The 17233-nt window shown below is 37.5% G+C and overlaps 1 protein-coding gene across 1 annotated transcript in view; it reads left to right on the forward strand.

Moving 5' to 3' along the window:
* Vps4b (vacuolar protein sorting 4 homolog B) overlaps positions 1-16486 on the forward strand; it is a 28048-nt gene extending 11562 nt beyond the window's left edge. Inside the window, exons 4-11 of the mRNA XM_055601251.1 lie at positions 275-342; positions 4497-4616; positions 6659-6815; positions 7178-7326; positions 8455-8536; positions 9990-10209; positions 13404-13544; positions 15045-16486. Of these exons, the coding sequence (XP_055457226.1) occupies positions 275-342; positions 4497-4616; positions 6659-6815; positions 7178-7326; positions 8455-8536; positions 9990-10209; positions 13404-13544; positions 15045-15146 (1039 nt within the window). The 3' untranslated portion in view covers positions 15147-16486. The remainder of the gene's footprint in view (positions 1-274; positions 343-4496; positions 4617-6658; positions 6816-7177; positions 7327-8454; positions 8537-9989; positions 10210-13403; positions 13545-15044) is intronic.
* Positions 16487-17233: the final 747 nt, after the last annotated feature.

Genomic DNA, 17233 nt, shown 5'->3' on the forward strand with positions numbered 1-17233 from the left:
TGAGTATATACATGCACAGCTATGTCCTGAGGATGGAGGTGTCTGTGGCTTCATCTCGGTCTTGTCCATTTCCATTGCATAGTTCCGTATTGATTATTTGCCTGTTTCCCGTTTTAATATGTTCTTAAAAGCATCATTTGAAACAATTAGGTAAAAATAATTTTTAATGTCAATGTCTGTTTTTGCTTAAACATGTCAGGATATCTTTCCTTCACTTTTGCATTGTTTATTAGCACTGAGTGATCTTTTGCATATATTAAATTCTCTTCATTAGGAATGACAGTGATGGGGAAGCAGAATCTGATGATCCTGAAAAAAAGAAACTGCAGAATCAACTTCAAGGTTACTTTAGATTTCATTTTTAAATTTCTCTTACTGAAAAGACTCATGGATTGTCTGCTTGAACTATTTTGTCTCCCTCTATTTTGTTGAGTTTCAAAAAATGCCTATAGTTGCTGGTGGGTCACATACTGGCTTGGTCCAGATGATTTACTCTCAAAGGTTTTTAAGTTTGATTTTTTTTTTTTAATTGATTAAAAAAAACATGTTTTAGTTCGAATTTTGTAATGGATTAAAAACTATGGTTTGTTTTCATATGTCCTTTAAGAGGCTGCCAGCACTTAACTCTTCATTTGTTCGCCCTGTAAAATGGGTAGCGTTGATGCTATTCACACACACTGCCAGATCCAAGCAACAGAATGGAACAGGAACTACAGGAGTTACACTGACTCTTCTGCCCTGGCTGCGGTTGGTCTGTTGCTTCATATTCTCCCTGTTCTTTTCTTCCACTTTTCAGTACTCACCAATATGCTTATTTTATCACATTTTCTTTTCTCTTTTTATCTGCTACATATGTCAAGGCCCTTTGATTCTGCTGTCCTCCTCCAGTAGAGACGCATAATGGAGTGGCTGCAGATACAGATCTGGAATCCGCTCTAAAGTTTGCCACTTAAAAGTTCTCTGATTGTGGGCAAGTTCCCCAACTTCTCAGAATCTGAGTCCCCATCTTGAAAATGGACATTTCTTTTAGGGAAAGGAAACCGAGACAATGCAAAAAGATCTTAGTGAATGCTAGAGACCTCTTAAATGGTAGCTTAGGATATCTAAAAAGGCATCCACTTAATTACTGGTGTCTTTTAATTGTTGAGACATGCTTGTTAGCTAATGGCTTTTCAATTGATCTTTATGCTTAGTCATTGGTAGTGTATATTTGTACCTTCGAGTCTTACTTAACAAAATATTTAACTAGAAAAGATTTCCATTTTGTAGACTGTCTGGTTACTAGATAGTGAAATTGAGTTTGTGTGTGGGGGGGTGGATATGTGTGTGTCTTAGACCTTTAACTTCAGTATACTCCTTCCCTTTGCCAATATTCCTGTCTTCCCGACCATTGGAACATGTTGGAAAATAAACCTAGTACGTTGAAACCCATATCTAATGAGGCTAGAGAACAATGTCTTTTTTATTTTATCTTTTTAAGATTTTTTCTTTTGTTTTTATTCTTTTGTCTGTGTGAGTACATGCTGCATGTGTGTGGATGCCCAAAAAGGCCAGATCTCCCTGGAGCTAGTAGTATCAATAGTTATAAATTGCCTGCAGTGGGTTCTGGGATCTAAACTTGATTTCATTGGCAGAGCTATTTCTCCAGCCCCTGAGAATACTTGTGGTGGTGGTGGTGGTGGTTGCTTTGCTTTGCTTTGGTTTGCATTGGTTTTTGTTTAATATACTGAGAACTTTTGTGGCAGATACAGTCCCCAGGGGAATGTTGATTTTCCTCTGCTGCACTACACGGCCTAAAGTGATATGATGCTCACTGTCCACGTTGTTTGACAAGTGATTGACACTAAGTAGACTTTCTGAGATGTAAGGCAAGAAGCTATTTTCTGTTTGCCGTCCTTTAATTTAATGGTTTGTTAATGGGTTTGGGTTTGGTTTCTCCCTGTCTATTTCCTTACCCCAAGTAAAAAGTAGATCATACACTCAGTTTTGGAAATTAGAGTTTTTAACAAATATTTGTAAATTCTTATCAATCGTAAATCCAATGACAGTATTTAAATGTAGAAGCCAGGCTGGATTTAAACTTTGTGTAGCTGAGAATGACCTAGAATCTTCTGCTTCCAACCTCCTAAGTGCTGGGATTAGAGATATGTGCCATCTAGCCTGGCTCTCTCGTGCTTTAATTTAATGATTTGCTAATGGGTTATTATCTTTTTATTTCTTCTGACTGGGAAGATAGCTCACTCAGTAAAATGCTTTCCACACAAGCATGGGAACCTGAATTTAAGCCCAAACACTCATATCCAAAAGCTCAACATGGTGGCATATATCCGTCATCCTAGTTCTGAGATGTGGCTACGTAGATCCCTCTGGCATGCTGGCCTGCCAGCCTAGCCAGCCTGGTGAGTCCATCTCATAAACAAGGTGGGTGGCTCCTGAGGAATGAATCTCAGGTTGTCCTCTAGCCTCCACAGTACACACGTGTGAGTGCACACCTACAAACATGTACACATTATCATTTTAAATGCTTTTCATTCCTGAAATAATATTTTAGTATTTTCCTGTATTTTAAGTTATGGAATTTAATATTATAGGATTAAACTGGTTGTGGTTTGATTTTTCTGTTTGCTAATGTTAACTAATTCTGTTAGCTAATTGGGGGACTTGTTAAATGATTATTTGATTTTAACTTTTTTGCATTTATTTATTTTGTGTGTATGTATGTGTGCATGGGTGTGAGCCACAGCACGCATATGTGTGAAAGTCAGAGGATACCTTTCAGGAATCAGTTCTGTCTTTCCATCATGTAGTTTTGGGGATCATGCTTGGATCCACAGGCTTGGTAGCAAGTGCCTTTATTCACTGAGACATCTTACTAGCGCCTAAATAATACTTAAATGTAATATGCAATATAATAAAAGTACATTTATATTCTAGGAAGTATAACCACTTAGAGTTTTTAGTAATCTTATCTTGTCTTTTTAGTTTTATAAATTTAAGTTTTGTCTAGCACTTAGTCTTTCATAAATAAGTCTTTTATAAAGGTGCAGAGTCACTTTTAAACTTTAATAAAAATATTAGTTAAATATGGAAATAAGCCAAACGTGATGATTCATGCCTTTAATCCTATAGCACTTCTGAGGCAAAGGGAGGTAGATCTCTGTGAGTTTCAAGACCAGCCTGATCTACACAGTGAGCTAGCTCCAAACTGCCAGAGCTACATAGTAAAACCTGTCTCAAAAACAAGAGGAAATATGTTATGATGCTTGGTGCAGGGGCAGAGGGGTGTATGCATATGTAAATGTGTGTTCATATTTGTTTCCATTTGTGACATATTGAAGAGTGTGTGTATATGTATGTAGAAACCAGTGATTATTGTCTGTTAACTTCTTGATGCTTTTGTGCCTTATGTATTGAATCCAGAGCTCACCAATGCAACTAATCCAGTTAGTCAGCTTGCTCTGGAGAGCATCACATCCAGGTCATACCCACCTACCTGGCATTTCCCCAGGTTCTGGAGATCCTAGCTCCGGTTCTTCACACTTGTTTGGCAAGCACTTTACCAACTGAGCTGTTTCTCCAGCTTTTCATGGTTCTTAGATTCCATGAAAATCTCAAGCTAGGCAGATGATGTACTTGGATAAAGTGAATTTACTTTATTTTTTTTACAGACATGCAGGCTCACAGTTTTTGCATGAGCGCTGAGGAGCCTAAGTTCAGATCCTCAAGCTTGCAGGGACTGTGCTGACTAAGCATTCCTCAGCAGAGTGACTCCTTTTCATCACAGACTGTGTAATGATTTATAGTAAAGCAGTTCCTTTACACTAAAAAGTTGGAAAAGCTTCTAATAAATTACAGGCTATTTTTCTTGGACTCTTACTATACCAATTACTGTAGTTTTTAATGTACTGCTCTGAGGAACTAAAAAAACAAATAATGGTTCTGTTTAAAAGCCAGATAGAAAGTTTGACAAATCTCAAGAAAGAATTATACATCCTTAGGGACACACTTGTTTTTTCCATCATCTACTCCTCTCTCATCTCCATCTCTTCTGTCTTTTCTCTGATGTCTCCTCTGTCCTTAGTTAAAATCATGGAAGTATACTCTCCATGGATAGTGTTAACAAGAGAAATAGTAAACCAGCCCCACTGAAGAAGTGCATTGATTGTCCAGAGCCGTTACACGGTTCTAGTGCTCACAGTGTCACCTGATCCTGTGCTAGCCTGTCTATGCAGTTTAGCCAGGTAGTACTATTTTTGTTTCACTGATGCGGGAGCAGAAACTTAGCATTGAGTCCTGTCCATAGCTGTCCAGCCACCCACCCTAAGTTCTTGCCTCCTAATGATTACCTAACTTCTCGTGGCTTACTCATCGCATTACTTCAAAAATTTTAGTACTAAGAACTTGTACACACAATTTTACACTGTTTTTTGAGTGTTGTTTTTTAACTTTGCTGAACCAAGTCTTCCCCAATTCAAAGGTGACCCAATATTTTGCAGGTGCCATTGTTATAGAGCGACCAAATGTGAAGTGGAGTGATGTTGCTGGTCTTGAAGGAGCCAAAGAAGCACTTAAAGAGGCTGTGATTCTGCCTATTAAATTCCCTCATCTGTTCACAGGTGAGATAGCTTCTAGACAATTTTATTTAAAGTATATCAGTGACCGAGGTAGAACATTGTGAGTTCATGTCACCATATCATGAATTGTCTTGGGTTCTGAGATATTCATGTCTAGATTTATAAGTATACAAGGTCAAATAATTTAATTATTAGCTAGAAGGGTTAAATCACTGGAATGCTACATGCTCATTAAAATATAGTGTATATAGCCATCTTAATAAATTAAAATCCATGTGCTAATTTATTGAAAGATGTCCATATCTATTATAAGAGTCAGAAAACAAGTTATAAAAATAAGCAGAATGTTTCCATGTTTGTTAAGTAAATGTGTATGCTGAGAGGTAAATACAGATTGACTTTAAAATGCTAATAAGTGCCTAGGGAATCAAAGTATAGGTGAGCTTTATCTTCTGAATTTTATCTGAATTTGTTCAGTAGTCATGTGTTAGTTTTTGAAGTGTTTGTTTTTTAAAAAGCGTTAAGAATGATTTACCTGCCTCACATGAAGTGCACATCCTCTAGGGACAAGGAAAGCACTCCTTACTCTGTGAAGAGAGCTTTGCTGAACCCCAGCACCAGGGATAGCTCAAGTTCTAGTTGCAGCGTAAGTGATCATCTGCCCTGTGCTGAATGGTTTCTCCACATTGTCCCTTTCATGACAGGTGACCTCTGTGCCTGTGATATGTCTGTGCCTGAAGTCTAACACACAGGTTTTTCCTTTTGAAAACAAACTGGTTCATGTAGTGTGCACATTTGGTATGTTGGCTGTAAACTGAACAAGATCAAACGGTGATGTCACACAGAGCAGATACAGCAAAGACTGGGCCTCATTTCTCCCACCTAGCTTCAGGATGCTGCTTGCAGCCCAGTCAAAGAGATACAGTCCACACAAAGAGAATGTGGGACCCTGTAAGTCATTGTGCCTGTGTGCTGGTCCTCCATCCAGCTCAAGATAGCACAGCAGTTACCCTTCTGCCTCTTTCTTCCCTAGAAATCATCCCTCTCTTGACTTATAACAGGATAGATTCTACCTGTATTTGAACTTCAAATTTTCTCATTTATTTTTACTTGGTTATAATTATTTTTTAAACTACATACTATATATGATGAATGAAAAAAGTATCTGTCAAACACGTTTAAAAGGTAATCACTTAAATAAAAAGCATATGCTAACTAAAAATCATTTCTTGTCATACTAGTATTCCCCGCACTGAGTACCCACTCAGGGCAACACTGCCTTACACTGTGTGCATTTAAAAGTGAAAAGGAAATTCAAATAATTACGTAAATTCTGAGAGCCAAGTACTTGATGGTGCTCTTAACCACCTAGCCTCTCCAGCCCCAAGCCAAGCACTTGAAATTGAAGCCATTCATAATCAAGGTAATATTACTTAGTTTTGCATTAGTCGTCTAGGGACGGTTCTGCTGTAGAGACTAAGTCTCTGTCGTTTATGTAGACTTTTAAAGGTATAATTTAAAATTTTAAATATTTCATCATTTATAGAGCCTGCTGTATTTTACACAATACTGTAATTTCTGATTTTTCAAATTAAGGCACAGAAAGTTGCTGGGTTTTTTTTTTTTTTCCTTGTTTCTTTTAAGCAGAAGTAGGATTTGTACTAATAGCTCCTGTGTCGTTACCCAGCCATTGAAGCTTCTGATGGTAACAGTAGCCTGTGCTTCCTGATAAATCAGGAACTCATTTGAACTTGGGTTCTCCAGCCTATGTGTCCTGCCTTGTCATTCCTCCACAGGTGATAGATATTTAGGAGCAACTCTGCAGCTCCCCTTGGCTGTGCTTTTCCTGCCTTGTTCTATTGCTGAGCAGTGCCCTTTAATTGAAGTGTCTATATCACACATGTGGTTTGCATACATTGGTCAGATGAGTGAGCACATAAATGAACTTCCTCTTTGTGTTTCTTCCTGATAGCTTCCAAATGAAGACCATTTTACAGTATTCTTTAGTGTGGCTAGCTAGTGTCTTCGGTAAGTGAAATGAATAGTCATGAAATTCTCATGTTGTTTTCTAATACAACTTGTAGGAAAGAGGACACCTTGGAGAGGAATCCTATTATTTGGGCCACCAGGAACAGGAAAATCCTATTTAGCCAAAGCTGTTGCAACAGAAGCAAACAACTCAACATTTTTCTCAATATCGTCCTCTGACCTTGTTTCTAAGTGGCTGGGGGAAAGTGAAAAGTAAGTGGTGAATTGGAAGTTTTCACTTTGGTCCCTGGAGGCAGGCAGTCTGTGGGTTAATGTTTCATATACGATTACTAAAAACTCAGAGGACTATGACTGTAGGTATTCAGTTCTCGGTCAAGCTCAGACCTAGCTGGGAATTTATTCAATAGGAAGAAAGCTGGGATGTGTATGTATGCGTTTGTACCTGTGTGTGCACACGCATCTGTGCGTCTGTGTGTTGACTTAGTGAATTATCTAATTGTTATTTATTAGTCTCTACCCCAGGAGCACAATTAGGCCTTTAGTGGGTATGGTATATTGCCTTGTGGTCCTTTTGTACTTTTTAAAAACTATGAGCTTATTTCTTCTTTACTTAGACTGGTTAAGAATTTATTCCAGCTTGCCAGAGAGAACAAGCCTTCCATTATCTTCATTGATGAGATTGACTCTCTCTGTGGTTCAAGAAGTGAAAATGAAAGTGAAGCTGCACGAAGAATTAAGACTGAGTTCCTGGTTCAAATGCAAGGTAATATTACTTACTGGTCTTTAGGATAGGTTCTGACTCTTCCTTAACCATCAGTGGGAAAATAATTGAAGCAAGATTTCTCTGAAAAATTATGTCCGTTATTATTTTTGTTGACACAGAGTCTCACTGTGTAGCTCTGCTGGCTTCTAACTTCTCCATAGACCAAGCTAGCTCACAGAGATTCCCCCGGCTCTGCCTCCCCAGCGCCGAGCCTTGCACCACCACTCCCTGTATAAACATACCTTTTTCCTTAGTTACCTACAGGACTCACAGGTGCTATTAGTACAGAGACTGACATCTGTACTCGTTTACTAGGGGCTTAATGAAAGTGTATCTTAAAAAGAATATTAATAGTATTTATATGTAAGCTAGGAGATATGCTTCTTTGGATGGTTTGACTGATAATTGAGCAATGTGGTTAATGGTTAGTTACAGTTTTTGTAAAGATGAAGTACTTTAGTGTTATAGTAAGCATTATCTTAATGGAACATACATACAGGGCACAGAGAATAGATTAAAAATGGTGTGTGTGTGTGTGTGTGTGTGTGCCAATGCAATTTTTTTTTTTTTTTTAGCTGAAAAGAATAGAGGGCTAGAGAGATGACTTAGCAGTGAAGAGCACTCGCTGTTCTTCCAGAGGACCCGAGTTCAATTCCCAGCACCCATATGACATCTCACACCTGTCTGTAACTCCTGTTCCAGGGATCCAACACCCTAACACAGATACATGCAGGAAAAATACCAATGTACACAAATTAAAAATTAATTTAAAAAAAGTGAAATTGGGCCATTTGCAGAAAAATGGGTCTAACTAGAGATAATCATATTAAGCAAACTAAGTCAGCCTCAGAAGGACTTTTATTTTATTTGTGGTTCCTAGATTTTATGTAATTTTATGAGAAATGTAAACATGTATCTGTATGCCATGGAGGTAAAATAAACTGCCTCAGGGAACAAAGGGGCTAATGGGAAGGGGAGAGATTGGACATAGTGGGATTATTCTCGGAGCACCTTACATGCTTGAAAAACTGCTATGTAGCAGTGTTATCTATAGTGAGTATGTGTCAGTGACCTTTAAGAAAAGAAAGCATCAGATTATTACTTAAAGTGTTACCTATTTTAATGCAGGAGTAGGTGTGGACAATGATGGCATTTTGGTTCTGGGAGCTACAAATATACCCTGGGTTCTGGATTCTGCAATTAGGCGAAGGTATGAGGATTGAATAAACATTTTATTTCTAACCATGTGTGTAGCAATAAATGACAATCCCTTTTCTTTATAAGAATTTACTCTGACAGCTTTTTGAAAAATAAATTAATGACTTCCAGCATTCTTTGTGTCCCCCTTTGTTGGGGACAGGAATGGCATTGTATATTTGTTTGCCTACTGTAAGGAAAGGAAGCACTCTATCCTTGAGGCTTCCACTTTGGAAAGTACATTGCTTGGTATCTATGCCTAACTTTAGTTTTGAGTAAGTTTAGGAGGAATGATGCTTCAAATTTGACAAAAACAATTTATCTCAGTGAAAATCCTTCATGTGAAGTTCTGCAAAGTGGTTTCTTGCTCTTGCTCCTAACTCTGTAGCCAGGTTAGCCCCAACTTAGAGGAATGATCGTGCTTCAGCTTTCCACGTGATGGGATTACAGATATGAGCTTCCATGCTTGCCTAGGAAGATAGATAAAAAGATTTATATCTGGTACTGGGCAAAGTGGCAATCATCTGAAATCCTAACACTTGGGAGGAGGTAGAAGGAGAACCAAGAACTCAAGGTTATCCTCAGCTATGTACCATGTTTCACCCTAGTTCCAACAGTTTCATAAACATATGAAACTGTTTAAAACAAACAAAAGTCTATCTTTTGTTTTGTTTTGTTTTGTTTTAGGGTGAAGATGCAACTTCAGCTATAGGAGCAGTATATAGATTCTTTACAACTCCCTAAAGCATTCTTTAATTGCATGATAAAAAGGGCAGTTTCGTGTGTGCCACTTTTATCCCCTTTATTTTTGCTGATTTGACAGGATGCTTCAGTACCATCAGTGGGAATGTGTTAGGCAGTCTTAGAAAGGGGCCTGATTGTAAAGCAAACCTATCGAAATTTAGGAGTCAGTGCCCCGGTGAGTCTGCAGAATATTGCCTTTCACTGCTTCCTCTCTGTTTTCGAATGCCTGAGTTTTATGAAGGCAAGTGAAAATCCTAATAAACTGTATATGATATATAGTACATAGTAAAAAGAACATTTTGTTTATTCTTTCCGATTGTGTTTTAAATGTTTTGAATTTAGAGAGTTATGCTGACCCTTATTTTGTAGTGAGTCATTACTCTCATCACAAGCTCAGAGTGCAGTCTGTGAGCCATGCCTGTATGCCATGAATTCCAGACATAAATACAGCCAAGAATGACCCAGAAGTTGGAAGAAAAAGGTTAAACCTCTCAAAACTTGTTTCCTGACTATTTTACTTCTAATTTTAGTTTTTGCTGTATCACTGATAGTCCCCCCTTGAGGTAGGTAGGTATCTGTGCTCACATGAACACTTTATATATGTGCATTTAACTCTGGTGTCGATATCCTGACCTGGTGTAGTTGAGACTATCCAACTAATTACCTGGGGTTTTCTAAACATGCCAATTTTACATTGACAATATAATTTCTTTTGTTTTAAGATTTGAGAAACGTATTTATATCCCTTTGCCCGAAGCCCACGCCCGGGCAGCCATGTTTAAACTGCACTTGGGCAGCACTCAGAACAGCCTCACAGAAGCAGACTTCCAAGAACTTGGGAGGAAGACAGATGGCTATTCAGGGGCAGATATAAGTATCATTGTACGGGATGCACTTATGCAGCCTGTGAGAAAAGTTCAGTCAGCTACTCATTTCAAAAAGGTAAGCGGCTCTAATCTACCCTGTCATGTGCTTTTAAAATGTAATTTCAGGACTGTCCCTGGCTTGTTTTACAGAGGAGTTGGGATGGTTGTATGATAATGTATGGTAATAAACATTTTTGTTGCATTAAAAGTAATTTCTCCAGTGAAGATTACTCATGGTCCTAAAGTATTGTGTTTTACTAAGATATAATTTGAGGCATTTCTCTGTCAGCAGCTTACATGGTTGAAAGTCTGTTGTTGGGGTAGCCAGAGCAGCCTGGAACATGATCTGGTACATTTGCACCATACCAAAAAAGTAGAGTCAGTTCAAGCTCAGCATGTCTTTTCCATGCCCATACTGTCCAGCATTGTACTGTGTCCTTGCCTTTCTGTGTGGTCCTCACAGAGGAAATGAGGTGCATGTTGGATGAGTGTTAGTAGTGAATCCAGAACTTGAGCATTAACACACACAACCCTGTGTATTATAGCTCACAGGGGCAAAAGTATAAAATACATTTTTCAAACGTGTTTTTTAAAATCTGAAGTCACAACCTTTCTCTTTCCTATGTTTTCCATGTGAATGAGTTGAGCATACATGCCTGAGGTGCCACCTGGTGAAAAGATTATGGCCTTTTATTCTGTCTCACTGCATATCCCAGTCGGACCCTTACCTGAAATTCTACTGTTTCAGCATTCCCAAGTGCTGGGATTAAGACTACAGTTTTAAGATACCCTACATAGGTACCATTAGTCTTAGTAATTCGGACTTACCTTCTTGCTTGAGGACAGCAGCATCTAGTATTACTTACAGTAATGCATTTGACAGTCCTGAAATACTGCTAGACACCGACATCTACAAAGTGTGCCAAGACTAATAGGGGTAAGTTACATAGATGAGCCTGTCATATACCATCATAAAATACTCAGTTTTCTGACTGAGCTAAAACTTGAATGAGCTACAAATTTACTTGTTAATTATTTCTGAACAATTTATGTTACCTCTTTAATGCTCATTGTTGTTTCTTAAATGGAGATAGCACTCTTTGAAGTACTATTATAAAAATAAACTGAAATAATATTTACACACAATGCAAATCATGATACCTGACAGTTAACTTGCTTACCCTTTTCAACCATTTCATCACTAATGTGTAACATTTTATACAGTAGTAGTTCTTCAGAGAGAAGTGTGGGTTCAGAATTAAGTAAATGCCATAGCCATCATATTTTCTTTTAAATTCTCTTTGCACTTAGAAACTATAAATTCGTAAGAACTCAGACCCTTCTCACCTAGAATGTGTCACTGATTTCTACGTATGAATACTAGGGACCTCATGTGAATTTGAAACCAGGTCCTTCTTAATGTCATAAAGATAAAAGCAAACACGATTTTCTTTAAGAAAATCTATATTAGTTGTGTATTAATGGACTTCACTGTCGCATATAAAGCACACATGGATATAATGTGCTTTATAGTCTGATTAGCTTTACACTAGATGGTTTTGGATTACCATCTGTAGTAGATGGCTCCATACTTCTACCTTTGAAGATGTTATGACTAAGAACACAGTTGCCTGTTTATTGCTTTTTATTATTTATAGAATGTCTTAATGTACCAAATCTGAGCCCAGATTTAAATTAGGGTGTAAACAGCCAAAAAACAAAGGCAAAAAAAAAAAAAAAATCGCTGATCTCATGAGGCAGGGAAGAAAGATAGACATACATAGAAATAAACCAAGTATGAGTGTGTATACACTAGGTATGTACACAATTAAGCAAGCTCTAAAGGTGTATATTAACTCCTATACCAATCCTGAAATAGTTAATCATCATAAGATAGACTTGCAAGCAACCCCAATTTGATACAAATGTTTTGCCATCTAAATATTTGTATGCAACTTTGTTACAAAGGTTCTTTTTCTAGAAATTTCTAAAACCTTGTTTTAACTAAAGTATATTTTGTAAAATGATGTAGAAATTATTAAGCATGTATTTTAATTTCTCTCATACTTTGCTTTTTATTGCTGGGATAAAACACTATGAATAAAAGCAGTCTTGAGAGGAAAGGGTTTATTTATTTGGCTTACAGGTTCTGATTATGGTCCGTGGTAAAAAGAGGCCATGGAGGAGTGCTGCTTACTGACACTCCTTTCCTATAAACACCAGGACTACATGCCCAGAGATGATACCACCCACAATGGGCTGGGTCCCTCCCCCACAAGTAATAGTCAGGAAAATGGTCCATTGACTTGACCGTAGGGACAGTCTGATAAAACATTTTTCCCAATTGAGGTTCCCTCTTCCCGAATTATTCTACCTTGTGTCAAGTTAACAAAAAACCAGCCAGCACACTACTCACATGTTGTCTTAGTTACTCTTCCATTATTGGGAAGGGAAGCTAGGACCAAGATGAAGGCAACTTGTAAAAGAAAGCATTTGACTGAGGGCTTGCTCACAGTTTTTAGATAGGAAGTCCGTGACCATCTTGGCAGGGAGCATGGCTGCAGGCCATGGTGCTGGAGCGGTAGCTGAGAGCTTACTTTTTATACCTTAAGTTCAAGGCAGAGAGATAGACCAACTGGGCCTGTCATGGGCTTGTGAAACTTTAAAGCCAGACCCTCTCCCTGGTAACACATCTCCAACAAGGCCACACCTCCTAATCCTTCCTAAACTGTCAACCACCTGGGAACCAAACATTGAAGTATATGAAACTGTGGGAGCCATTCTCACGGAAAACAGCACACATGGGTTTTTTGGGTTTTTTTCTTTTACATTTTTGTTAAGAGAGACGCAAGGATTGAATAATTTAAGACTAAATACTCTGCAAGATCTCACAAGTTTTTCAGCCATGGAAAAGAGCAGCTTAGAGTTTTATAATGTGTTGTTTTGGTCTGTGAGGTAACTACCATTTAATAAACATGAGAGGAAGAGAGGAGAAAGAGAAGTAACTATTTCTTTTCAAACCTTTTTTAGCCCCAGTAATCATAAATTATTGAATGCAAAGAAATGCACCAAGAAAAATTTTAAATCAACCAAAATCTAAAAAAATTTCAGTCAGCCTAATGATAACTGCTTTTCTTTACATATTCTATTTTTCCTAGAGTAAACATTTTATACAACCAAAAATTAATGTATTTTTAATTTTCCTAATAATGACCAAAATCTTAATTTTTATTTATTTATTCAGATAAATTAAAGTTACTGTGATTACAGGTTCATGGACCCTCAAGAGCTGATCCTAACTGCATTGTAAATGACCTGCTGACACCCTGCTCTCCAGGAGATCCTGGAGCTATTGAAATGACGTGGATGGATGTGCCTGGAGATAAACTACTGGAGCCAGTTGTTTCCATGGTATGACATTCTAAATCTTATACACTAATTTGTCAAAGAGCAGACTTTTTGTTTCTGTAACACTGCAGAATGTAATGATCAGACTCATCTCTTTAATGCTTTTGAAGCATTGTAAATATTAGTTGTGATTAGATGTAAAAATAATTATCTTAAGTTGTGAGACTTGTATCAATTGAAAAAGATTGTATTTTGAAAACACAGTTTTCAGGCTTTAAGTTAGCCACAGATTTCTCACAAATATTGCATGAAATAAAATTTAAGTTTTGCCCCTGAATCTCACATGTTTAAAAATAACCAAACATATCAACTCTTGTATGTTAGTATTCATAAATAGTATTGTTATGTTTTACTTCTTTAGGCTGTATACTAGTTTGAATAGTTTGAATACTAAAGTTTTTAAATTCTCAACTGAAAGCATTAAACCTTTTTCTCAAATACTAGATAAGACTTCAAAAAGTTTTCATTGTATTACATTTACATTGTAGTAATTAAAGTAAATTATCAGATTTATTTTGTGAGATATATCTTTAGAGAACTGGGGTCCTGCAAAAGTCCGTTTGGTTGCTGATGAACCAATTTTAAACTTGTTCTGCTGTAGCTGCCGGTTTTCAGGGTGCTCTGTGGTAGGGTTAACAGGAACATTTGGAGATGAGACTTTGATACACCGCTTAGACAGATGCCGGCATGGGTGCCTGTGTGTGGGTGTGTCTGTGAGGAGAGACGGGTGACTCTGTGCTTATCTGATTACTCAGGAATTCCTTTTTATTTCAGCCCCTGATAGATTAGATTATTTTTTAAGTTTTTGTGTTCTGTCCTGCTTTGAAGAATCCATAGTAACTTAAAATGGTTCATTTGCCATGTAATTTTATAGGAAACATTCATTTTTAATGACTTTCTAATATTGATGTATTTTTCACTATAAATTTTAATTTTAAAAAATTCTCATTACCCTGTAGTTTTGTTTCATTTAAGTACAACCAAGTGACTTACAGAAACATATTTTTGTAGTAAAAAGAAATACAATTCAGTAAGTATTATACAGAAGGAACAAAGTGATATTACTACAAAATGCAGTTTATGGTTTTTATGGGAAGGATAAAATAATGTAGAGAATTTTGCTGTTATTGAAAAGCTAACAGACTTGACTTTCAATTTTGCTTCTTCAGTTATAGAATTCCACATGGGTTATAATAAAGTACTAATTTCTTGCACAGTTACCATTTTCTTCTGAGTTACACTTAGTGCGAGAAAGACCTCTTGTTGAAGGGAAAGAGTTAGGCCAGTAATGAGGGCATGGCCAGACTGTGGGAGACATTGATCCCCAGGCTGCTAGACCTGTCCTTGCAATAGGTAATGAGCATGGGGAGGTGCGCAGAGGAGCGAGGGATTTGCTCTCAGGAGTTGATGACCCTGCAGCTGTTTCTATTTAACTGTAAGCTGGGAACTAATAACAGGGCAGCTTTTACCATTGCTAACATCTCTTCTTCTTTCCTCCCACAGTGGGATATGCTGCGGTCACTCACTAGCACAAAGCCTACCGTCAATGACCAGGACTTGTTGAAATTAAAGAAGTTTACAGAAGATTTTGGCCAGGAAGGCTAATACAGAGACAGCAGGAGCATGCTTATGCTGCGTTTCTTCTCTTTTGTAGGTACTTTACCTGTCTTGGATGGCATTCAGATTATTTCCAGTAAACTCCTTCACACCGGGAAATGTACATCTCACTTCAGTGTTCCTTTAAGTTTGTGTTATACTTTTCCTACACTACCTGTAAATTCTTCAATTAACAAAAATAGTAAAATTGTAAGAAAATGAGCAATGGCATAAAAAACAGAACTGAGACAGTGAGGAGAGCCTTGAGCTTGGCTTCATGTACAGCATCTAATGCTCTTTCAAAATATTTTCATGAATGCTCTCTCAAAGTGCAAGCTCCCCCCTTCTTTTTTAAAAAGGAAATTGAAATAGGGCTAAAGCTAATGATGTATAAATGTCATGAAAAGGTCTTTAGGCATTTTATCAATGTAAAGTTATTGCTTTATTAAAAATGGTAGAATCTTTACTCTCAGGGATGGGCAGCAAAGCACAGACATTGTGGTGAACTGGGGGCAGGACCACAGCCAGTGTTCCTGTTGATCTTGTAATGGGTTGGTTTTTCCTGTGTAGACTAAAGTGGTGTTTTTAAAGGCAGAGGCGTTGTAACTACATAACACCTTTCACTGTGTACTCAAGAGACTTTCCAAGTTATTCATCACCTTTAACTTGAAAATGTCTAGTTCATTTCCTTTTGTAACTAAGATTGACCAAAAGAGGTGGCAAAGAAGTATAAATTTTTTAAAAATTGTCATGAAATACTGTAATGGGAACCTTTAATAATAAGAAAATGGCCTCCTTGTGAACTTTGGGATATTTCCTTTGTATGATGTGGGTGTGTGTGTGTACATATATACATACATATATACATACATAATTTTTTAATATAGGATATTGAGAGTCATGTCTTTCACTTTTAAGTTCAGGGAACGGTTTGCCCTAGTTACACAAACATTATCATTGTGGTATTCCATAAAGCTTTAGAGACAAACTGATGTCTCATTAAGTAATGAACTATAAACATACCATCGTGTTACTTTAATGTCTTCAAATAAATGATCTTAAGATGTATGTCACACACGTGTGTACCAACACTTAGTTGTGCCTTGGACATTTGCATTGACTACATGCAAACAATTACTAGGTTTACTAGAATTGCTATGCAGTTCTACCTTGCAAGTGCTACACAGTAAATGCATTTTAAAGTATATTTGCACATTTTACATGCTATGCTATATGATTGCCCTTGGGTTTTCTGTACAGATTATTTTTGTTGATACTCAATGAAAATTGTAGGCCTGAAATATACAGTTCTTATGTGAAGTAAATTGTTTTAACCTACTTTTAAAGGCTATCCTGTTTACGTGTCTTTATTTTGGGACCTTCTACATAAGAGAAAATGTCTAAATTGGTTAGATAAAAAGACATAATTTCTATTAACAAGCATATATGAAAGAATCAAGGGTGGAAATGCATACCTATAATCTCATGAGTTCAAGGCTAGCCTGGGCTCTATAGTATACCCTGTCTTTAAAGAACATTAAAATTATGCTCTTTAACAGCTACTGAATGAGAGAGCTACAGGTTATCTTGGCAGAACAATACTGAATTCTAAATGAATTGGTTTGTGTTGTGTCATAGTCAGTATTCTTTCACTGTGAAGAGACATTACGACCAAGGCAGCCTTATAAAGAAAAGCATTTAATTGAGGCTTGCTGATCGTTTTAGAGGTTTAGGCTGTTGTCATGGCAGGGAACATGGTGGCATGTTGGCAGACTTGGTGCTCTTTATATTCAGATACACGCAACTGAAGAGAGAGAGTCACTTGGCCTGGCTTGTGCTTTTGAAACCTCAACACTCACCCCTAGTGATACACTTGCTCCAACAAGGCCACACCTCCTAATCCTTCTCAAGTAATGCCACTCCTAATAACTAAGTATTCAACTCTATGAGCATTTGGGGGGAGAGGGGGGGCGGTTTGAGACAAGGTTTCTCTGTATAGACTTGGCTACCCTGGACTTCCTTTGTAGACTAAGCTGGCCTTGACCTCACAGAGATCCCACTTCTTCCTTTCTGAGTGCTGGAATTACAGGCCTGAT

Source organism: Psammomys obesus, unplaced genomic scaffold, assembly GCF_907164565.1.
Source record: "Psammomys obesus unplaced genomic scaffold, mPsaObe1.curated_primary_1811, whole genome shotgun sequence".
Classification (NCBI taxonomy): Eukaryota; Metazoa; Chordata; class Mammalia; order Rodentia; family Muridae; genus Psammomys; species Psammomys obesus.